The 23456-nt window shown below is 39.8% G+C and overlaps 4 protein-coding genes across 4 annotated transcripts in view; 3 read left to right on the top strand and 1 right to left on the bottom strand.

Moving 5' to 3' along the window:
- Positions 1-646: 646 nt before the first annotated feature.
- ppa1b (inorganic pyrophosphatase 1b) lies at positions 647-5064 on the top strand. Its single transcript, XM_074675723.1, has 11 exons — positions 647-850; positions 2310-2374; positions 2785-2838; positions 3103-3222; positions 3348-3434; positions 3541-3667; positions 3776-3903; positions 4115-4200; positions 4324-4399; positions 4492-4531; positions 4628-5064. Exons 1-11 carry the CDS (start codon positions 790-792, stop codon positions 4657-4659), a joined length of 876 nt encoding a protein of 291 aa, XP_074531824.1. The 5' UTR covers positions 647-789; the 3' UTR covers positions 4660-5064.
- A 528-nt stretch (positions 5065-5592) lies between these two features.
- On the top strand, positions 5593-10355 carry sar1ab (secretion associated, Ras related GTPase 1Ab). Its single transcript, XM_074676459.1, has 7 exons — positions 5593-6207; positions 7345-7415; positions 7765-7884; positions 7970-8035; positions 8113-8216; positions 8301-8432; positions 9189-10355. The coding sequence occupies exons 2-7, from the start codon at positions 7358-7360 to the stop codon at positions 9303-9305; spliced, it is 597 nt and encodes a 198-aa protein (XP_074532560.1). The 5' UTR covers positions 5593-6207; positions 7345-7357; the 3' UTR covers positions 9306-10355.
- Positions 10356-11291: 936 nt separating this feature from the next.
- Positions 11292-14011, top strand: tysnd1 (trypsin like peroxisomal matrix peptidase 1). Its single transcript, XM_074675864.1, has 4 exons — positions 11292-12596; positions 12936-13066; positions 13200-13385; positions 13555-14011. The coding sequence occupies exons 1-4, from the start codon at positions 11521-11523 to the stop codon at positions 13755-13757; spliced, it is 1596 nt and encodes a 531-aa protein (XP_074531965.1). The 5' UTR covers positions 11292-11520; the 3' UTR covers positions 13758-14011.
- A 2887-nt stretch (positions 14012-16898) lies between these two features.
- Positions 16899-23456, bottom strand: part of spock2 (SPARC (osteonectin), cwcv and kazal like domains proteoglycan 2) — a 38396-nt gene continuing 31838 nt past the window's right edge. The window contains exons 6-10 of the mRNA XM_074676282.1: positions 23275-23409; positions 21299-21517; positions 19464-19526; positions 18396-18527; positions 16899-17850 (exon numbers count right to left, since the gene is read on the bottom strand). Of these exons, the coding sequence (XP_074532383.1) occupies positions 17705-17850; positions 18396-18527; positions 19464-19526; positions 21299-21517; positions 23275-23409 (695 nt within the window). The 3' untranslated portion in view covers positions 16899-17704. The remainder of the gene's footprint in view (positions 17851-18395; positions 18528-19463; positions 19527-21298; positions 21518-23274; positions 23410-23456) is intronic.

Genomic DNA, 23456 nt, shown 5'->3' with positions numbered 1-23456 from the left:
TAGTTAGTTAGTTAGTTAGTTAGTTAGTTAGACAGGCGTCTGTGAAAGACAGTTAATAGGGTGTTATTAACATGTGTTTTCTAATCATTTTATTTGAACACTGGCTTTGGTAACTTGCTTTCAAAATAAATAAATAAATAAAAATATCCTTTATGTCAATACGTTTATTTTGAATTTGAATTTGTGCATAAAATTATTTAAAAACTGTGTGGGTAATCAATCGCTGTTATGGTGTATTTGAAAGCCTTGCTATTTATGAGCTTTTGAGTCATTTTCTAAATTTTAACTTTTCGTTTTTCTCAATGGATACATGTATTCTCAATCTAAAATTACTCCACCCATGAAGACTAAAATTTTCTAAGTTATTACAAGAGTGTGTTTTTTACAAGAGTTTCCCTCCTTGTTTTATTTCCTTGCGAAGAAACACAGACATGTTGGACATGCTTATCCTCACATCTACGCTTTTGCAACATAGAGTAATGTTCAGATTCAGAAAAGTGACAGTTGCTGTAGTGCAAAGTAAAAACTTTACGGCACTGGACTGTACACAGTACGTTGTAAAAGGTGCAAACCTAACTTTCACATTTGTTTTCTGTAAAAAATGCCAAAGTCCATATAAACTGGTCGCCATTTCAAAGTCTACATTTCCGACTGTATCTGAACGCATCAGTCTAGTGCGCATGCTCTGTGCCCTCTCCATGTACCATACCCACTACCCTGGAAAGACGGTTTCTCCTGCCGCCATCCCTCAACCCAAAGCTAGACAACAACACAACGCTGCACCTAAACATGAGCTACACAGTGGAAGAGAGGGGCAACCCAAACACCCTGAACTACCGCGTCTTCTTCAGTAAGTAAAATGAATAAGTTTTGTCACATTTCGCGACTTTAAGACCATACAAACACCTACCGGCCCCTGGACAGGCCAGCGGCAACTTCCCACGTGTCACATATTCATTCATTCTTTCTGGGCTGTTTCATGTTATTATCTGTAGCGTTGACATATTACTCCACAGACTGAAGCTACTGATTGAAATTCTTGACGTGGTAGAGTAATATCTGTACTTAATGGCGCTGGTAGAACCATTTCAAACCTGCGCCAGCCAGTCCTGCCGGTTTTCCTTGGAAACAGATCCAAGTTGGGTTAATTGCTTTTTCATACAGTATGTCTATCATCGACCGAACACTATCTACCTCCCGTTGAAGGAAGTTCAACTGAATTCGGGGAATCCTGCAAGGTGCTTGAACACGTCACCGAACATATAACAATAAAAGCCTGCAGTTGGAGGACTGGAACTACGCCCTCTCTGCCTATTAGACATGAATGACCCCATTGATACTGAGTAACAAGACTATGATTTATTAAGCTTTTGGACTGAACCCTCTCTTGTTTTATGGATAAAATTACTGGTTGTCCATACTTATATTATGAATGTATTCTTGTGTCTCTCTTACAGTGAAGTTTAATTGCTTTTGTAGGCAAATTAAGTCAAGTCTCAGGTTTTGTCATGTAACTCCTTCACTCAGTGATGTAATGCAATTCAAGGTCTCTGAATACACAGTCGGCAATAAAACCCAACTCATATCATTAGACATACACACACACACACACACACATACAGATATATTCATACTTTTAATACACCACGTTTCACATGGTTAAAATGTTAAAAAATAATTACTTCATAATATAGGAAACGACAAAGAAAAGAAACAAAACTGTCTCTGTGACTCTGGCTAGGCCTATGTGGAAATAACAGACGCATTACTTTATGGTAAAAATGCAGGTTTTTTAAAAGACAGGTCTGGACTACGATATACTGTAAATTAAAAACATTATAACTTATATTTTAAACCCATGTAATTTTTAAATGTTGGTAATAAATTAAAAGTATCTGTACGCTGATACTTAAAACTAAATTCTGGGGCGGATACAGTGGCTTGAATCTTCAATTTCAAACCTTTTACAACCAAGATGAGTTAATGGTTAGTGGTTCAGGCAGTTAAATCTCAGCTCAGTTTGGGGTGCTAAATTTGTCAGCGAACCATGTTTCCGATCTGTTTTTTTGGGTAGAATTACCAAGTAATTTTTTTGCACAGATTAACCTAGAAGTCCATCTGAGTTGTTACATAAACCTGTGCACTCTCTTGGCAAACCAGCAGGTATTACACCCTGAAAGCTTGCTTTTCAAATTTTCAAGGTTCCAGAGTTTTGGTAGAGTTTTGTCTGTTTCAGATGTGGGATAAACGGACCATTCAGATAATACCTTCCTCTCATTTTCATTCATTTTTCATCTGACATTTTACAGAAAATGCTGAGGGGAAGTACATCTCACCATTCCACGACATACCAATATATGCTGACCAGAGCAAGGTAAGGCCACATCTGATCTGTGCCCTTTAAACCCGTAAACATAAACATGTTTATAGCTGTAAATCTACATCTTAGATACCACCTGAAGAGCTTTTGTGAAATTTATGTAGATAACTTTGTGTTATCAATTACAGTCACTTAGCTGTTCAAAGTAATGCTCTCCATAACTGCAAGGTCAGAGTCTATTTGCAAAAGGCAATGGCCTTTAGTCTTTATTTTCCCTGTGCTGTGTCAATATCACTTGTGTCTGCAGAAGTTAATTTATTATCTTATCTGCATGAAACAATTAATCCTATTTGTGGAAGGGCTTCAGCCAGAATATTGTACATTGTATGAGCACTGTATATTTTTAAATTGTCTTCTTCAGTCATCTGTTAAAGCTAATTCTGACTGACTCTTGACTCCTACAGAACATCTTTCACATGGTAGTTGAAGTGCCAAAATGGACGAATGCCAAGATGGAGGTATGAAGTCTCTTTTATGTGTCAGTTTTTCAATAATGTCAATTTTATATTTTATTATTTACTGGCTTCATTTAGAATTGTTGTTAGTGGCTTATGGCTGTTGAAATATCTAAAAAATGTTGAATTTGATACAATGCATTATTACTTTTAGTGATCATCCATGTAAATTTGAACATTTAACAGTCTGACAAAAAGTCCTTTAGAACACATGTAATACTTTCAGATCATGTACTTTAAAGTAATGACAACATAAATTTTTCTCAGATTGCTACAAAAGATCTTCTGAACCCGATAAAGCAAGATGTGAAAAAGGACAAACTGCGATATGTTGCCAATGTTTTCCCACATAAAGGCTACATATGGAACTATGGAGCCATACCTCAGGTAGGTTGTTTGAAAGATATCTGTTACTCTTGTCAAGGTTTTAGATTAATCCTAAAGAGCTTTTTGAGATATACGGTACAAAGGCACTTCATTCCCCTGGCATGCTTTGATCTGCAATGTTTCAGACATGGGAGGACCCCGCTCACAAAGATGGGGACACTGGCTGCTGCGGTGACAACGATCCCATCGATGTTTGTGAAATTGGCACTAAGGTACAACATTCATTTTATTTGTTTATAATGCGGAAAAGGTTGCACTGCGGAAAAGGTTGCACTGCAGAAAACGACAGAAGTGAAACTGCATGCTTGTTCTGTGAAGGTGTGTTCTCGTGGGGAGGTAATCAAAGTGAAAGTGCTCGGGATCCTGGCCATGATCGATGAGGGGGAGACAGACTGGAAAGTGATTGCAATCAATGTTGAGGACCCTGAAGCCAACGACTTGAACAGTAAGCGTCCCATGTACTAATGTTTTATTTTTTTCTCCGTTTGAGCTTTTTGAGCAGTCATACATCTGTGTTACTAATCTTGTTTTCCCTCCTGTTATCTAAAATCAGACATCAATGATGTCCGGCGCTTGAAACCTGGTTATCTGGAGGCCACGGTCGACTGGTTCAAGAGGTACAAGGTGCCTGATGGAAAACCAGAGAACCGGTTTGCTTTCAACGAAGAGTTCAAAGACAAGGTCTCTGCAAACACACCTCACTTATTACACATATTTACTTAGACGTTGAGTTTAAAGCTGATTTTTTAGCACTTCTCTGCTTTTTCCAAGTTTATCCTTTGTTATAAAATTTGTGTTATTTTTTTTAACTCACATCGGCAGATCAATTTACAGGCATGAACTTTAGGTTAGAAAATATATTATTCTTTTATACTAATATTTTTTGTTTCAGGACTTTGCCATTGAAGTAATCAAGAGCACAAACAACTTCTGGAAGGCCCTCGTGTCCCAGCAAACCAGTGCTGGAAAACTGAACTGGTAAAGACTGTTCTTACTCTTTTGCTAAAGCTGAATGTTGATTTATTTCTATAAACATGCACATTTAATTGTACACATTTCCTGTTTTTTGCCTATTAACGACTTTCTTTACATGCAATACAGCAAAAACACGTGTATCTCAGAGAGCGACAGCCCTTATTGCTGCTCTGCTGCGGAGGCCAAAGCTGCTGTTGATGAAGTAAGATTTTGTCCTTTTCTCACCACAGAGAATTTTTTGTATTGCAGCCTCTTTTTCTTCGTTTTTGTAATGGTGTTTCATTATGTTATTAGACATGTCCTTGTGGAAAAGAAGAACCCATTCCATCATCAGGTACTTTCAAAAGAAATTCTTTCACATAATCTCCAGAAATTGAAAACTGTCTGCACTTTATTGACCCAATGTGAATCTGTTTTTTTAAATTTGCAGTTGATAAATGGTTCTACTACGAGAGGAAATAAACCAGAAACTGTCTGGATTGACGCAGACCAAAAGAATCATCAATAATAGGAATAATTTAAGTAGATGGTCGTACTCTAGGAAGTAGGATGATGGGATGAACTCTCAGTTGCAGGGCTTGGGTAAGGTGTAGACAAAAAGATAGTCAGTTGATACTGTAAAGTAAGAGAAAACTCAAATGTTGTGTAGACAAATGAATTGTTGCTTATTTAACAGAGACCTTGTTGAAACTTGCCTTCATAAATTAAGTACAGGTACATGTAGAAGAGCCCTGTATAAGATGCTGAACTGCTTTCATAAAGCTGCTTGGGTTTAAATTGAAATCTGTGTATGATATGCCCCAGCCTCCTAGCACTGTTGAATAAAATAACAGCAGAAAACTTGTCTTTATTAAAGTCAGTTTGTCCTTTCTTTCCAAAGCCTTAAAATTTTAATGATCTTATTTGTCAATTCAAGAGTTAACAGGAAATTTCTTAACTTCTATTAGTATTTTTTTGAGGTGCACATTGTCACACTGCTACCATCTAGTGTCCAGTGCCTTACACTGCCTTTCTGTTACTGTGCATCCATCTGTGCAGTTGCAAGAAAAAGTGCATGAACCCATTGGAAACGTCTGGATTCCTGCATAAACTAATCTTGAAATGTGTTCTCATCTTCATCTAAGTCATGTCAATAGACAAACACAGTCTGCTTAATCTAACACCACACAAACTATAGATTTTCATGTTTTTATTAAACACAGCATGTCAACCTTCAAAGCAGATAATGCTTCAAGAGAATAGCAAAGTCAAAACTAGTGGGTGTTTTTTTTTTTTTTTTTTTTTTTTTTTTGTATGGGACAAGGCAGCTTTCAACCAACAGCTCAAATCTTGGACTCAGGGTTGAGTCTGCGTGTTTCACATTCTTTTTCCACCGTTCAACAATTGTTTGCATGATGTGTTCAGTCAAAACATTGAACTATATAACTGTTCATATGGTATTAGTTTGAGCAGACTGTTTACTATAGTGACTTGGAAAAGATCAGAACACATTTTTTGACCACTTTCAGCAGAAAAGGCTCACACTTTGTCTTGCAACTGTGCGTTATATCCAACATAAGAGGCAAAAGAGGAGGTATGCATCATAGTTGTGCCAATAAAGAAATGATGGCATACTGAGTTAAAGTGTAACTGTAAAGAGTTCTGGAAATTTACAATTCTGAGTAAAATTAGCTGAGTGTGACAGCAAACTTTGTAAAACTTATCTTTGTTTTTTCATAAAACACATGATGATTTTTTTCCCGTTGTTTTTTTTTTTCTTACGTGATGAATTTTGTTTTTATTTTAAGCACTAGAGTTTGTTCGTCTTTACTCATCGATTCTGTTAAATTTACTTCTAAATAAGAAAAAGCAACTACGTAGTGAAGAGAATCGTTGCTGGAAAGTTTACCTCTCTTATTTTGGAAGCCATTCTGGTGACGTAGTTCCGGTTAACTGTCAAACTTCATGCAGACGGGTTAGGCTTGGACCAAATATCAACGGCCGGACTGCTTATTGTACCAGCAGACCAAGGTAATACGGAAAATTAAATATTATTCTTACTTTTTTTAAAGTAAGATTAAAATGCAATTTAAAGTAATCCCCGTTTTCTTCTTTTTTAACCACTTTTCAGTCTCTGAGAGTAAATAATGGAGTTTAGTCCCGGCGAATCCCTTCGCGCGCTCATGTTTACTGAATTTGTCGGTGTTAACGATATGGCAGGTGGATGGAGCTACTTCTAATTACATATTTAAAGCTAAACTGTAACAGAAATGGTGAAAACGACAGAGCAGTTTTCTTTTTAGGAGCGCAGACGTTGTTTTAACGGCCCGCCATGTTTTAGGTGTCATATTAGAATATTTTTAGCAGAGCTTTGCACGAAAACCTGCTGCCATTTATATCATGACAGACATTTTTACAGGGTTAAATCGGTACACTATCTGTTGTGTCAAAATTTATCATATCATATCACAAAAATTTGAAAGTTGAGTTTGTTGTTTACAGATTTACTCAGCTGAGTAAAGTAAACAACAATTGTGTAACTTCCAGAAGCCTTGGTCATTGAAAGCCTCACAGAAACAAGCACATCAAGTCCCACATAGAGTGACAGGTGCGTGTGTGTGTGTGTGTGTGTGTGTGTGTGTGTGTGTGTGTGTGTGTGTGTGTGTGTGTGTGTGTGTGTGAGGGAGAGAGAGAGACAGAAAGAGAGAGGCAGGAGTGACTGCCTAGATCAAGTGTCCTTGCCACAACCTGTCATAAAAATAGTCAGAGAAAGATCAGTGTCACTCAGTACGATAGCTCTGCATACAAAACTAACTTCGGAAGACTATTTCTTTCTTAGTTCACTTACCTTTTCTTTCACTCTTAAAAGCCTGTGTGATTATACACAGCTTACACATACCAACAGAGTAATCCAGGGTCAGGAATAATCATTAACAATGAGCTTCAGTGCAAGATTCTGAAATACAGCCATGTCATTTTGCAAGACTACATGAAATTCCTATACATTTCAAAAGTGTACTTTGATGCTTTTATTAGGGACGCTTTTACAGCTATCATCTGACACTTACTGTAACTTTAGCTTGTACCTGAGAGATGCTTTTGAACTTTGCCGTGTTTATCTTTACTGTGGCATCATGAACAATGTCATTTCTATCATCTGTTTTATAGGTTGTCAGAAGAAATGTCTTTTATTTTCGACTGGATCTACCGGGGCTTCAGCAGTGTCTTGCAACTATTGGGTAAAATATTGTACAATAACATTCCAAACTTTGTGTTCGACAAAACAGATTACATTTGAGCTTTTTGTGTACAATTCTAAAATAATAACAAAGAACATAAGGACACAATCGACTGGATTGGAAACACCTGTAGCTCAAAAATTGCATGAATTTTATCTATAGATGAGGTCTTGCCGGTGAGCACCTTACCGTTATCAAGTAATCATCACAGAAAAAGTACACAATGTATATATCATTTATTTTTATGTTTTTAATTTCCCAAAAAGCAGGACATCTGGTCATCTTCTCATCATCATCCCCTCAAAACCCAGAATAGAAAAGTTTATAATGAATTTCTGTTGATCTTTAGGGTTGTACAAGAAGACTGGCAAGTTAGTGTTCCTCGGTCTTGACAATGCTGGAAAGACAACGCTCCTGCACATGCTCAGAGATGACAGGCTAGGACAGCACGTGCCAACGCTACATCCAAGTAAATCAAGCAATTTCACATTTTCACTTCGGCAACCAGAGTTGTGTTTTTACCTAAAGTCAGTGCTTCTTTCTTCTGTCCACAGCATCTGAGGAGCTGACCATTGCAGGAATGACCTTTACGACATTTGACCTTGGGGGTCACACACAAGGTGGGGCTGTAAGAAACATGCTTTGATTTGCAGCCACATATCATTGAGAAATACTTAAATTATTGCGGGTTTTACAGCAAGAAGGATCTGGAAGAATTATCTCCCGGCCATTAACGGTATAGTCTACCTGGTGGATTGTGCTGATCATGAGCGACTTGTTGAGGCTAAAGTTGAGCTGGATGTAAGTTCATTAAATTTATTCTTTTATTTAAAAAAAGCTGTAGATTAAATGAATTTATGTTTTTATAATGATTCCTGTCTGCAGGCCCTGTTAACAGATGAAACAATCTCAAATGTCCCAGTTCTCATCCTTGGGAATAAGATAGATCGTCCTGAGGCCATCAGTGAAGATGCCCTCAGAGGAATGTTTGGTCTTCATGGACATACAACAGGAAAGGTGATGATTATATGTTGTTAGTCATCTTTTATGAATATTTCTAAATTTGTGTTCTTGCTTTTTCACTAATGAGGTAGAAAAAGGCATTAGATGAAGTAATCTTTATATGTAAGGGTCTAGGCTAGCTTGTGCGAGGATGTTTGGTGAAAAACATCTTTATTTTTATGAATGCAACACCTCTTCATCCAACTGTCTCACCAGAATGGCATATTTCCCTTTCTCTGCTTCTCTCAAGGTTATTTTCAATAAATTATACCAAAAAGGAGCTTTGCAAATGTTGCAAGGCCAGCTCTACTTACTTTTCTGCACAGCAGAAAAGTGTGTTCTCACCCTCTATTGCTCTGGGGTAACTGAAAACTGTTGGTTTCTGGATTTTGTGATACAAATCTGGCTTGCCAAGGGCATGCATAACTGTGAATGAAATACTATGACAGCTGGGGATAATATGCTGCTGGAAGAAGCATTTGGCACAATACCTGTCTTGTGCAAATTTTCTTAATTAGTGTAAATCTTGTTAACCACCTGCTGTTTCTCAGCAAGAAACGAGCAAATGAGAACAGAGGAGAAAGAATGATGCAGAAAGGACAGTGATTCATGTCAATGAGCTCTGCAGACACTGTGCTACATCCTGTGATGTACAACACACAGAATCTAATAGATGTATATGTTCATCCACTCTTAAGGAAATAGCACTATGTTTGCTGTGAATTAAATCAAAATTATTACATTTTGATATGTGTTTTTGTTTCCCTTCAGGGTAATGTGTCACTGAAAGAGCTAAATTTGAGGCCAATGGAGGTTTTCATGTGCAGCGTGCTGAAGAGACAAGGATATGGAGACGGCTTCCGCTGGCTTTCCCAGTACATTGACTGACTTATTCTAGTGATATTCAACAAGATTTACTGTGCTACATGTGCACACAAAGACAAGTTCCACACAAAACTACCTGCTGTTGAGAGATATTTTATTACATATGCTGTATTTAGGATTGAGGATTATTTAGTTGGAGTATTTTCCAAGTAGAGTTGTGCTGAAATAGCATTTGTTCTTCACAAGTTCAAAGATTTATTATATTAATCAAACCATGGCAACTCACAGACTTATGAAATCATCTGCCTTTAATATTTGGACTGAATGGTGTTAAATCTTCATGGTGTGGTTTCCACATTTACTTGAAGCCCTTAGGAGAATCCAGTCTGCCATATAGAACATGTCATCGCTATGAACCAGTTTCTGACCCTAGTTTATTTTTAGCTGCTGGTGTTGACTTACAGTGAAGGTCAGTTTGGTTCCCAGTCTGTGCCAAGAGTTCTTCTCTCTTGACTGAAGATGAAGAAAGTTTGACACAGATAAAACGTTACTTCATTTATTTTCAAACTTCTGAATAGTGTTTTGGAAAGTGTCGCAGAGATTTGGTGCCATATTTGTCAATGATAGAAGCGTACATTAAATTACTTGATCCATTTATACTGACAGTTTTGCTGTTGCATCTTTTTTTAAATCAAATAATGGTTACTTTTTTACAGGGCTATTACATGAATGTGACCACAAGTGCATTACTGACATCTTGCTGTGAAAATATTTATTTATAGCCAAACCAGTGTTAAGTATGTTACGATTGCAGTGTTAAGTATCTGCATCAGCACAGCCAAGTGATGTAACAAACTTGTCCACAGTGAGGATGCCATACTACCTGTTTTTTTGATGGTTAATTGCTGTGAAATGACTTGAGTACTTTGTGATTAGTGGCTGCTTAAAATGCAGTGATATTATGAGAGTACTTGGGTGATGCCTGAAGATGTGCACAGAATAACCTCTTAAAGCAATGTTATTGATAATTTTGTATATAAGCTCTTATTTATATTTTGCAACAAAAATTAGCTTTGAAGAAATGTATCTGTTACAAAGGGTTGTTCATGTTGTTATGATGTGTGCAGTTTGAGCAAAATAAATATTTTTCACAATCCTTTCAGTTTGTCTCATTTAAATAGCTGCAGGTTTATCATAAACAATAGGAAACAGCTACGGCAGTGCTGTGTTTAGCCTTGTTGCCTCACAGCATGAAGGTTCCTGGTTCGATTCCTCAACCATATGCATGTTCCCCCTGTGCATATGTGGGTTTTCTACAAGAAGCATGCTCATCATGCTTAAGTGGTCACTCTAAATAGCCAATTGGTTTGAGTGAAAGGTTGTCTGTCTTGATGTATGAGCCCTGTGATAGCCCTGTCCAAGGTATATCTTGCCCCTGGCCCAAGAACAGCTGGGATAGGCTCCAGCCACCCCAGAATCCCAGAAAGGGGGAAGAAAGGGGAAGGGATACTGAATGGATGGATGGTTCAATTAATAAGTGTCTACCTTTTTCAAAAAATATAATCCCAGATGATGATGTCCATTATAAATTCAAATCTCTTCTTTATTATCCACTGCTCACTGTTAAACCATGGAAAAAAACATATTTGCAATTAAAAAATACAAAAAAGATGTGCTGATAAGGAAATTAAGTTCTTTACGATATATGAAAATATATTCACGGTATGCTGCATATGTACGTGCCCATTTACAATGCACTAAATAATCCTTTCCCAGGCAATTCTAAGACTTCTTTTCAGTTATTTCCTATTTTTACCTACCATTTTTATTTTCAAATGGTCAGTCAGGCTTATTAACAGGTAATTTTTTAACTGTTGACAAAAACCCATCCAGCATTTATCTCAAAAGCGCTTATGTGCGTGTCCCTCTTTAATTCCGCCTCCTTCTGCGCATTGGTTCTAAACACAACATTCTGACCAATCACAACGAACGCCTTGGCCACGCACGCTTTCTCGTAGACCAATCAGATTCAATCAGGAAGTATGTAACTACGAGTGCGTTTTGATTGTGCCGCGAGGAATAGAAAACGTAAACAGACAGTTCTTTAATCATGTGAAGACTGTCTTTTAGGCTTTTCACTTGTGGCGGAGGGATTTCTTGTCTCACTTCTGGTCTGCAGAGGTTTTAATTAGCTTATTTTCAATGTTTTTTAAGCGCCCTCAAGTTGCACAAGACATTTATCGGCAGATGGGTAAAGTTCACCTGTATTGCTAACAACATGGAAATCGAGGAGGTAGAGAAAACTTGCTGTGTAGTCAAAGTGTTTGAAGATTTTTCGGTCAAGAAACCCGTGAGCTGCAGCGGAGTCATCGTCCATCCTGAAACTGGAACTGTGATATGCACCGGACTCCCTTTTTCTCGTTTTATCACCGACAACAAAGGCCTCATCTCCAAAGATCACAGGTTTTTACCTCCACAATGCTTCAGCAAAAGACTCAAAATACGAGTCAGCTTTTCTACAGAACTAGATTTGGACACCAGCCATGCACATGGAGAAATGTTTTCACCCTCCAGAAATAAAAGAAAACAGCAGCGGGAAGTTTCAGCTGAGTTGCAGATGCTGGTGAACTGCCTGGAGTTCAGACAAGCTTTCCAGGCTGTTTTCCAAGAGGCAGACCAGTGGCGATTCCATGCTGATGAAGAGGATGAGGAGCTTATCAGGGATGCACAGTTTCTGAGCTGGTTTGCTGTACTCAAGGCAAGTGAGATTGCACATAGCAATCTAAGTTTATGTGCCCTACCTTGGCAGAACAGCTCATCTCTTCAGAAAGGATGCCCTGTTGTTGCATGTGGCTCGCCTTTTGGCTCTCTCTGCCTGGATCTCTTCATCAGCACCCTCAGCAGAGGTATCATCAGCAACCTTGCTGGGGAGGATAACGCAGTCATCCTCACAGATGCTCGATGTTTGCCAGGCACAGAGGGAGGAGGATTGTTTGTGCTGAATAGTATGAATGATGTGCGTCTCATTGGGCTCATTGTGTCGCCATTTGGTTGGAAGTCAAACGAGTGGATTGGCCTCACTCTTGTCTGCTCCATCCACTCGATCTTCAAGAACATCATTCACTGTGTGAACATTCAGGATCCATTCCAGGATTTTTGGCTCCACGGTGGGGAAGCAGGCCTCCACATGTCCCTCACAGCTCAAAAATCTGTGAAATATCCCACTGTGTGCCTTGTAGACAGTGGACAGTTCTGGGGCTCAGGTGTTGTTGTTACCTCAGAGCTTATTGTGACCTGCCGACATGTCGTCAACGGGAAGTCAACGGTCAACCTGAGGTTTCATCTCAAGGACAGGTGACATCACACTCATCAAAATATTCTTGAAATATCTGTTTACCTTTATGTTATAGCTAATTATTGCCACATCACATGAAAACGTTTGAAAAACACCACACAGAAGTGCTTTCTTCAAACTCACAAAAGTAAAAAAATGTGATCCCTATGTTAAGTTTTCAGATGTTAAGAAATTTTCTAAGAAATTTCTGTAAAGTCAGGGTGTTGCAATGAGTTTCTGGTAAAACCCTCTTCTTCCTAAAGTCTTTTCAACCTGATTTGCAGTCCAGTTGGTCAGAACAATCATCACCATAGTGTTTACTGATTTTAAACTGACAGTTTATTTCATTTATGCTGCAGAGTCCATGATATGGTGGGAGATGTTCTGTTTTCCACTAAAGCATCTTCACCCTATGATCTGGCTCTGGTGCAGATGAGAAAACCTATCATGATGGCTGTGGTCCCCCAGATGGCCCAGAGGTTTAATCCAGGTTCGTTTTCATCTCTATAACTTGGACCAATTCACCTGTTTCTTTTGTACGTTCAGTGTCAGAAGAGATGTGTGTCTTTACAGATGTTAAACCTCAACATAAAAAATGTTGAGCTTGATCTCTCTGTCTCCAGGTGACTCTGTTGTTGTGGTGGGATATGGAGGATTGGGACGGAGAAGTGGTCCGTCCCTGACCTGTGGTATTCTCTCCAAAGCTATTTTATTGAATAACCAACCTGTCATGCTTCAGACGACTTGTGCAGTACAAGCAGGGACCAGCGGGGGTGCTGTTGTGCAAAGACACTCAGGAGAGCTGCTGGGTAAGAAACCTTGCAACTCAAAAATCCTGTACTGGATTTGATCAGTGGGGGGCATAAGATGACCACAGATAGCTTTGGTGTTTCAGTGCTTCACATGTAAAGAGAGCAGCTGTACGACACACTTTTTTCTTCTACACATACAAAATGATTATTTTGTTTTTGTTTGCAGGTATAGTGTCCAGCAACACAAGGGACATGGCTTCCAAAGTCACCTACCCCCACCTCAACTTTAGCATCCCGGTGACCGTTTTTAACAAACTGTTGGAGCAGTTTCACCAAACTAGAGATGTTGGTGTGTTCAGAGAGCTGGACACCACAGAAAAAGAAGTCAGAGGAGTGTGGAGGCTCCAGGGTGCTCCAAGCAAACTCTGAGAAAAAATAATACAATAAATAAATAAAGACAAAAGTTTTCCAAGCTCACACCACATTATTACAAGTATAACTTCTTAAATAGGTTGTTTTCTTAAAAATGTGGTTTATTTAATACCTCACTTTGTTACAAACACAGGCACCAAGAAAGAGGTTTCGTGGCGTAAACTTAACTAAGATGAGAATCTTTAATTCTTAATGTTGATACACAGAATTATGCAGTAAACAGTGTTAAAAATTTATAAGACCTTTTCATGTTAACGAAAATCTAAAATCACTTTTTACCTGTTTTAATCCTTTTTATGAAGTGTTATAGTAATGTAATTAAAACAAATTAAACTGATCTTACTGAAGTCTTTTTCTTCTTTGGGCAAATTTCTGTTTAAGCTCATCACCTTCAGCTCACATTATCACAACTAAAATATCAAAGTAACATTATTGGAGCTTTAGGGCTTAATAAAAGACTAATTACCCATATTCCTCCTTATGTCAAGTCTAAGCATCATATGGTACGATGTCCTTAAGTTTTACATCTGACATCCAAGCCTTTGCAGGGGAAGCATCAACAAAAATGAGACATTTTCCCCGGAAGCATGTGTTAGGATCTTCTGTCAGGCCTTACACCCGGTCCTGTTACATATGGCTTATTTCCTCACCAAGCTGGAGGAATATTCAGCGTAATGGGCTGACAGGTTGCTGGAAATGATTGGTCCCCCTGGGTAGCCAGAAGACTTGCTGTCGGTATCAGGTATTCAGACATCTGTTGGCAGGCAAACCCACTCACAGCTAACACATTCAAGCATTCATCCACTGGGATATTATTGGTACTAATTTCTATTATAAGTGAAATGTGAAACTGAAAATGACATTTCAGTTTTTTACAACACTCAGACAAGCTTTCTTGGCTAAGGCTCTCAGAGAAACGCATACTCTGTAACATACTGAAAGGTCTCTATTTCACTATTCCCAGACTGAATAATTCACAGCAGAGAGGCTGGAGCAATGTCCCGAGGAGGCTGAGGAGTGAGTTTTCTATAGGCATTGTGCTGTTAGAAGTACCGACATGCAGACATGGGTCTGTATCTCATTTCGTCTGGGTTTCCAAAGCTATGAGCTGCACTCCACTGCAGACTGAGGTAGAAGTGAGCCAACAATAAGATTGACCTGAAGGGAATGAGTTACAAAGAGATTCATGTCTGTGAAATAGTCGTTTTCTGGATGACCTGCAGGACTGTGCAGCATATATTTGAGTATGAGAAATTATATTTGACCTTTCTTAGCCTAAAATGTTCACTAAAATTCTTTCCGTCTGACATTTTTACAGATCTGATAGATTTCATCTTTAGCTTTAAAACCCTGAAAATCAGTTTGTCAAAACCTGTCTAAAGCAGGAAATCTCAGATAAGAGAAATAACATACATGCTGTAATCCCCCAGCAAATCAATGACCTACTTGTTTTTGCATGCTACAGGAACATGAGTGTAGTGGTCTGATCAGAGACAGACGATGGCTTTTGTCTGGCTGATAGGATCTGTTTGGGTTTATCACAGACTTCTCAGGGTAAAAATTTGAGGATACCACATGGAAACCAATGACAGCACATCTGGAGGACCATCAAATTAATTAAGTTGTGCGCTTTCTGTGAAGTGGTCAACCTACAAGTATAAATATGACAGAGCCACACTGCAATCCTGGTTAGAAAAAACCTGTGTAGTCTCTGGTCTGTTGTTAGACATACAAAGACTCATCTTATAGAGCTTGGTAGTACATTTTACTGTGAACATATCCAGTAAGACATATTTTAAATCACTTCATTGTTTTGATTTAAAGGTGATATGTTTCTTTTTCACTGACATAAATTAATTTTCCTTCTTGGTGGGATCACTGTAGCCACTCCTATCTCTCTTATTACTCCTCAGAATGAATCGTAACACCTTTTGTTGATGTTGATTTTACAACAAGTGCCATCATCTGGCCATAATTCCCCTTTTTCCAACACTTTTATGAATAACTAACTAATCAAAGAAAATTTCCCACACACTGACATCACTCTCATAGTTCTATCAATGTAACGTGTCAGTCAGCGTGGCCTTCATCTTATTCACGTATATACATCCAAAGGTGGTGCAGCTGACCAATCTGAGGACTGGGGGGCTCAAACTTTTTGATGTGTCTCACCTGCCAGTGGGCGATAACATTTAACACAATTAACAGGTGCATCACAGAGTTTTACATCCCTAAAATCCCTAACAATGAAAAAAAAATTAGAAATATTTTTTGAAATGGGGGCAACCATGCCAATGCGAGGAAGACAAGAAAGATTATAAAGATTGCTTGGTTTCAACTTTGTTTTTCTTCTTCCCTTGATGTTGATTATTTGCCATTGTTTCCAGTTGTTTGTGACCCTAAAAAAAATCATAAATGTTTTTTAAATAATTGGCATGGTTGCCCCATTTCAAAAAATATTTTAAATTTCTTTTCATTTTTGGGGATTAAAGGGTTTTGTCTATAATTTAAAAAAAATAATGTTTGCATATCAAGTTTGACTCTGTGATGCACCTATTAATTGATGAAGGCCACACTTACCAACATGTAATATAGATGAAACTATGACTGAGAGTGATACAGCATGTGGGAACCTTTATTTGACTTTGTAGACATGTTTTGGGTCACGCCCTCTATCTGCGCACCTGTGCCTTCAGGTGTGCTGAGATTCTGCATTCATCCTTTGAATAACTAAATGAAAATTACATTTCGTTATTACCTCAAAGTTTGCTGCTAACTAGTCAACACGAGCATGGTTATAGGTGTCCCCAGACTCTGAAAACAACCTGTTGTCATGTAGAACAAACCTGGAACACCTGCATACTCTCTTCTTAGACCCTGTGTAAATAGTTTCATTAAATTCTAAAAAGGGATTTTGATGAAATATTTTGATGAATTTTAATATCACTTCTGCTCTTTTGATATCATTTCCATGTTTATTTTTTAATGTACAAAACTCTTTTGATGTGCAATACTTGCTGCCTTGCTTTGCCTAAATTCCTTGAGGTAGAAATATAAGTTTGTAATAACCCAGAGGCAGCTCAGCATTAACAGTTGAAAGGGGGTTGAAAAAGTGGAAAAAAAGCACAGACTCAGATGTACGGTGGCCAGCTGGGCCACATAGACGAGTTTATTTTATTTTTTTATTAAACACAATAATTGATCCACATTATGATACGAGATACACTTGTCAACCAGGCAGCATATTCTGCTAGTCTTTCAAGGCAATGATAACGGGACTAATAGGTGACAATCTGTCTTCTGATACACACGTTATTTACAAGCTAAAGAGTGATGCGTGAGAAAAAATGTATTTTTTTTAAGTCATGAATGAGACAGAGCACTACTGTCACATATGAGCCGAAGCATATGACATGAAAACGGTAAAGGTAAAAGGTGTGTCTCAATAGTCCAATGTGGCTTCCTCCAAAACTGGTAATCTGAACGTTGTTTATCAGCAGAAAGTAAAAGATGAGAGAAGCCACTGTGAAGTATTGAAGAGCACCCAGTCTTTCTTCTTTTTTTTATGCAAGCACCTTTATCTGCTTAAAAGTCTCCATTATGTATCAGCTAAAACTGCTCAAAGATGGTTCAAAGGACATACAACAGAAGAGAACATAGATTCACAAGTATGGGGGACAAAATTCTTGACTCCAGACCCATAATATCGTTGTAGTGATATCCCCCTTCCCCTGCCCGTTTTAAGAACATCCTATGACGTTAAATCCTCCCACGAGATATGTTTCTCCCCTCTCCAAACCTGTAAAACCCTCACTTTGCTTTTTCCTAGGCTTGTTTTGTTCTGAGTGTGTGAGCTCCCCCACGTCTGTCTCTTTGAGGATCTGTATGTGTGTGTTTGCGTGTTCGGGACCATCACAGAGATGTTGGACAGCTTGATCGACTTTTTACCAGATGTAGCCCCCGTCATCCACCTCCCCTACTTCCCCTTCTTCCTCTTCGGCCTCCTCTGCAGTCTCCTCAGCTTCTTTCTCCTCCTCGTCCTCCCATCCAACCCCGCTGCCAAAATCACCTGAATATGCCATTTCATCATCTGCAGAGAAAAAAACAAAAACATGCAGGGATTGAATTATCCTCAGTGGCCATCTTGTATATTGCAATGAATTCCGTTCAGCATAGCTCTGTCTCATCTTTAATGGAGTCCAATGAGAAATGCCGAAATCAATTTAAAAACACCGACTGTAAGGGCAAAAAAGGGGGCATGTGTTTGACTTTGTCTGGATTTTAATAGCTATTTCTAAACCTTGCCAGGGGACTCATTCTTATCAGCCGCAGGTTCAGTCCAGCCAGTCCTCATTTATCTTGAAAGACTTTTCTCACAGCGACAGGCGGCTCTTTAGAATGCAAATGACTCCGGACACATGAATGTGGCACTGGTCCCTGCAGTGAGTTATGTTGCATCGGGCCTCAGTCCTTTAACATAAAGGAAGCCTTGTGCAGAATGCATGTGAGGGGGTGCTGCGGGGAAGTGGGCCAATTCACAGCAGACATTTTGAGTGTTTTTCCTTCTTTCTACATTCAGCTTTCAACTTCAAATCTCGCTCTTATACGCTGATATCTGAAACCTGTGGGATTTACCGCAATCTGGCTTGCCGCGAATCCGAGATCCGGCTACCTCTCCTCCGTTTTGGTCGACGCACCAGCACTCTCCCCTCTCACACTGCTGCTTCCTGTAGTAGCCGTCCTCGTCGCAGCTGGGGATGAATCGACCTGGCATCAACACACACACACACACACGCAAGATAAAACACACAAATAAACAAGAGTGAGGTAGGCTAAGAGACCTTATCTTCCATACCATGCAGTCCCTCCAAACTCTATGAATCACGCCTCATCGCACATGGCAAAGCGCCCAAGTGAGGATGTAATGCATGCAGCATATGTGGCAGCCAATTCAGTATTCTATGAATACAAATATGCTCTCAGAGCAGTGAAGGGGTGAATAAGTTTTAAGTCAGCATATTGCAGCGTGCAAGGGAGGGTAGGTAGCTAATCATCGTGGGAGGATACAAGATTGGAAAGTTTTCAATTTACCAACAGTTACATGAAAGAAATTCAGCCTGTATTCACATATAGGAATGAGGAAGAAAGGAGGACAGTCACAGCATACTGCAGCTGCATTGATTAAGTTGCTGAGGCAAAACTTAACCTTGTAGGCTATCAAACTGTCATGCTCTTCACAGATGAATGGGTTTGTAATGTTTTAAATTATTAAAGATGCTATTTTCATAACTATGTACAAGAAGGAAAAAAAATGTGGGTGAAAGCCAAGAGGCCGAGGCAAAACAGAACTGTCTGTCCAGTCCATCAACGCGTCAGGCTGGCGGACTGCCCCCTCCTCACTGCTCTGTGTCCTTGGAGAGTCCTGACTCACAACCCAGCCAGCGAGCCAAAATCTGCAGTCTGCACATGCTAACAAACACATGTCCAAACACACACACTCACACATTCCCCTGCTCAGGCATACATGTATGACACACTATTGGATGCTTTTCTTTGCCGTCTGTCAGTATCAAGTTCTAATCCACAAGACTGATCAGACGCTAATCCCCGCCTCCTGTTTGTCATCTGCTCCTCGAAACCCGTCAACCAGGAAAGACAGATTCATTCAGGCTGAATTGCTCTTATGATAAGTCAGATACTTACCAAACTTTCTCTTCCCGCCATCGAGGACTTGGATCCTCTCAAGTTCAGCCAGGCAGGGTGGCTCTAAAAAGAAGAGAAAAAAATATTTTAAGAGAAGAAACAAAGAAGCAGATACACTTTACAGCATAGCAAGGCATAAAAGAAACACGCTGGCCATTTAGGGACAATCCCAATTGTTCCTCTTAGTGTAGTAAAGGGGTGTGCTAAGTCTCTGTAAGATCAAGGGGGAGGGGCTACACAGCCAGACCTCACTTGAAACCAAGGGGTATGAGAAATTTCCCACTAAATCAATTTTTTTTATCAGACATCCAATCCTTTGCTACTTACTCACGTTAACATTAGCCATGTTTTAAGCTGTCGGTTTGATTTTGAAATTGCTCGTTATAACAATCTACTCAATCTATTAGCTATTAGCTATAGCTATAGCTAATAATAAACACACCAATGTCAGACTGGGGTGATGGGTCTGCAGCGGACGGTCTTCACTGCGGTGGGCTACATAATATAACTTCTGAATACTGTAACATTTGCCTTTCATGCTTTGGTTGTCTCATTACTCATGTGATGCGGTGCATCGTGGTGGTGTCTGTTTGCTGTGAGTTTGTCAACCTAATATGACATCAGCAGTTTGTAAAAATGAGTTTTGTTTGGAACAGGGCTGCAACAACAAATTGATAAAATTGTTAAAAATCGATTAGTAAAAGCGTCAACAATGTTTTTCCATAATTGGTGCAATGTGCTGCGTCATAACTGTATTAGTTTCTCTTCAGTTTATTTGTCTTTTTCCTTTTTGTTGGATTGTTTAGCGGTTGGCAACTAGCTGAAGGTGCATTACCACCACCTACTGGACTGGAGTGTAGATTACCTGAGCTGCGGGGCTGTATGCGTCACATGTAAACAGATCAGCGTGCCGGAGGAGAAGCTGAGTCAGCAGGTGAGGGAGACTCGTAAACACATGAATGATAACAGAGCCAGAGAAGCCGCTTGTCCAAAAAATCTCAAAGTTTGGAAGTACTTCATGCTGAGTAAAAACACACAGCGTGCTAATTGCAACATTTGCAAAAGTGACCTTGCATGGCATGGCAGTACAACTGCAATGATCCAGCACTTAAAACGCAAACATGTTGGGCTTCATCGATTTATCAAAAATGTAATTGTCAGAGTAATCAATAACGAAAATAATCGTTAGTTGCAGCCCTAAGGAAGTGGAAGTGAATTAACGGTCCCTCTGCCTCCCCTTCCCCTTGGTCCATAAAACAGAGGACTAAAGGGAAAGGGGTAAGACAAAGGGAAGGGGTAAAAATGACAATTGGGATTGGCCCTTAGCCTACCTAAAAATCTAAAAGATCAATTAATTTCTTGGTAAATGAGCACTGAGGGTTATTAGACCATACTCATCACTGTAAAAAAAAACAGACATGCTAACCACAGTGAATGCTAATGATGTTAGTGGATAATTTCTTGAGAATTTGGTCACTAAACAGTAAAAATTGATTATTTCCTGAGGGTCAATAATCTTTCTTAGTAACCATGAGCAATCTGAAAGAGGTCGCACTCCGTGTCGCTTTTATCAAACAAAAATAGTACATGAGCCTGGATTGAAGTTCATGCTCGGCTAGTTGTCTGACAGGCAAAATCTCTGAGAGCTGTGAGAGAATCAGGCTGTCAGCCAGCAGGAGGGATGTTTTTAGCTCCTTACAGTGACTGTATTGAACCCACGAGGGAAAAGAGGGAAGACAAACAGTGACGGACAAGCACACAGCATATTGGTAATGAGACCTGAGGGCAGGTTGACCGCCTTAGCATGAAAAACCTACAAACCCCAGAATACTCACTCTCCCTCCAGAAGCAGAGGCACCACTCGGCGGTGGAGACTTTTCCATCCTTGTAGGAGTCACAGGAGTTAAAAAAGGGTCGGATGCAGACCTCGTACTTGTCCAGGTTGATGGCGGCCAGCTCGGCCTGGTCCAGGTACAGGTCGCCGTTGGTGTCCAACTTGGAAAACATCCAACCTATGGAGTCCTTACAGCTGGCCACCAGGCTCCTGTCCAGCACTGCAAACACAAAGACAGACAAACAAGCATTCATTTTTTATCAGGGGACAGCTGTACAAATGGAACATGAAACCGTGCCAGCCTGCTGGGAAAAATCTCCAATGCAAATCCTCTATTATTTTCTTAATAATGTAACGAGTTTCAAAAGGATTTTCTCTTAGAAACTGGATTAGGTGGTTTCTTCCATTTCCATTTCCACTTGAGAGTTTGAGTAAGACTTGCTGCTTACCAAATGCCAACTTTTCATCAATCTTTGGCGCACTTTCTACTGCTTCAGAGCACAATGCATCCCACTATGAGACGGAGTTCAACCCTTCAAACTGTTTTCAGATATTCTGATGAAATCCACAGGGTTTAATGCCTGAAATACACCAGATACGTCTGCAGTGCGACTCCATTGTGCTGTGACTTGACTGCGTTTGTCACCCTAAACCAACTGCATGTTAAGTCCGACGACGGACAGCTGGAGTCATGTGACCGAGAAGTTCCCAAACTTCCCACTCCATTGACAAGTCTCGATTATCGTTCATGTTGGGCTGTAAAACCTCAAACCTGTTGACTCCTGGTCTGGTTTCGCTTATTATGTCAGTTTGTCATCATAGTCAAACTAAATACAAACTGATTTTGACACGGTCTGTTTATTTCTAAGTCACTGGGTGTTTTTAGGCAGTTTACGGTCACGCTTAACCTTCCCTAGGCTGAATTTATGCAACAAAGCTCCGCGTCCGTCAAAAATGGGATGGCTGCATATTACGTGCAACATGACGGACCAGCCACGCAGACGTACTGCAACAGAACGGACCTAATCTAAGGGGCCGTTTACACAAAAGTTTTAAGTTTTGTTCCGTGTTGTTTACAAGCAAACAGCATTTCAGCTGACTTTAAATGAAAACTTTTGAAAACGGCATGTGGAAATTGTCTGAAACGCTGCCTACGCCATTGCTGTTGTAAACAGCAAACCAGCATTTTCAGTGGAAACGCTGGCGTCACACCCCGCCTCACCCGGCGAGTGCATACGACAGTACTGATGTTACGATCATTGCGTTGTGCATGTGCTGCTGAATCTGCTGACTGTCTTTCAACAAAATGAGCATCTGTTGCTCCACTTCTGCTCTTAGCATTCACCAATACACCAGATGATCGGCCCAATCCTACTTCGGTGGAGAGCTACCAAAAGGGGCTTCTGAACAAGACAGTTATAGCGCCAACTACAGGCCTGGCATGCTTACTACAGCTTTTTCGGTCTCTAGGCCAGGGGTGGCCAACCAATCAAAGACCAAGAGCCACAAAAATGACCATGGTACTATGGGGAGCCACGTCACACACGGGATCTTACTAAAACACTTCCTCTCACACATAAATGAAATGACATGAAATGAAAATCAATACATTTCCGACTTTCAAAGCAAGATTTATTGTGTTTCTAAGTGTGTTTAAATTCGTACTAGAGAAGAGAAACTGAAACTTAAGTATCAATCTGTACACCCAAACATTGATCAACACTGATCCCAATGTAGGCATCAGTATATTAATATTTTAGATTGATCGGCACACCACTACTTGGCCAGCCCTGCTCACGGCGTTTCCGTTGAAACACAGATTTTTTTCACTGTGTTTTAGCATTTTCGGATGAAACGTTGTTGTGTAAACTCGGCCTAAGTCGACACATTGACTTGAATATAAAGACGCATCTGGTGTATTTCAGCCGTAAGCTATGTAAAGAGAACCCTCTCAGTGTCTATAGAGGTAGCTCTAACCTGAAGTGGAGCCGGCTGCTGGGGTTCTTGCCCCGGGCTTGCTATTGTTGTTTTGCTTGGCATTGGTCTGCAGGAGTTGGAACCAGTCCCTCAGACGCTCCCCAAGATCAGCCAGATCCTGTCCGGTGCAGCTCTCTGTGTAAGCCAGATAGAGAAGAAGGATGTTCTGATAATGACTTTTG

The sequence above is a fragment of the Halichoeres trimaculatus genome, unplaced genomic scaffold (genome assembly GCF_033239565.1).
Source record: "Halichoeres trimaculatus isolate MK-OKI-2021-1 unplaced genomic scaffold, fHalTri1.1 fHalTri1_scaffold_8, whole genome shotgun sequence".
In the NCBI taxonomy this organism is placed as follows: Eukaryota; Metazoa; Chordata; class Actinopteri; order Labriformes; family Labridae; genus Halichoeres; species Halichoeres trimaculatus.
This window is presented reverse-complemented; position numbering and strand designations above follow the sequence as displayed.

What these genes read in the sequence shown, in the direction of transcription:
- ppa1b (XM_074675723.1), top strand. Translation starts at nt 790, where the DNA reads ATGAGCTACACAGTGGAAGAGAGGGGCAACCCAAACACCCTGAACTAC. An exon ending in GGACGAATGCCAAGATGGAG is followed by an intron (nt 2,839 to 3,102) that starts GTATGAAGTCTC and finishes AATTTTTCTCAG; the next exon opens with ATTGCTACAAAAGATCTTCT. An exon ending in TGAAGCCAACGACTTGAACA is followed by an intron (nt 3,668 to 3,775) that starts GTAAGCGTCCCA and finishes ATCTAAAATCAG; the next exon opens with ACATCAATGATGTCCGGCGC.
- sar1ab (XM_074676459.1), top strand. Translation starts at nt 7,358, where the DNA reads ATGTCTTTTATTTTCGACTGGATCTACCGGGGCTTCAGCAGTGTCTTG. An exon ending in CGTGCCAACGCTACATCCAA is followed by an intron (nt 7,885 to 7,969) that starts GTAAATCAAGCA and finishes TTCTGTCCACAG; the next exon opens with CATCTGAGGAGCTGACCATT. An exon ending in CCTTGGGGGTCACACACAAG is followed by an intron (nt 8,036 to 8,112) that starts GTGGGGCTGTAA and finishes CGGGTTTTACAG; the next exon opens with CAAGAAGGATCTGGAAGAAT.
- tysnd1 (XM_074675864.1), top strand. Translation starts at nt 11,521, where the DNA reads ATGGAAATCGAGGAGGTAGAGAAAACTTGCTGTGTAGTCAAAGTGTTT. An exon ending in AGGTTTCATCTCAAGGACAG is followed by an intron (nt 12,597 to 12,935) that starts GTGACATCACAC and finishes TTTATGCTGCAG; the next exon opens with AGTCCATGATATGGTGGGAG. An exon ending in GGCCCAGAGGTTTAATCCAG is followed by an intron (nt 13,067 to 13,199) that starts GTTCGTTTTCAT and finishes CTCTGTCTCCAG; the next exon opens with GTGACTCTGTTGTTGTGGTG.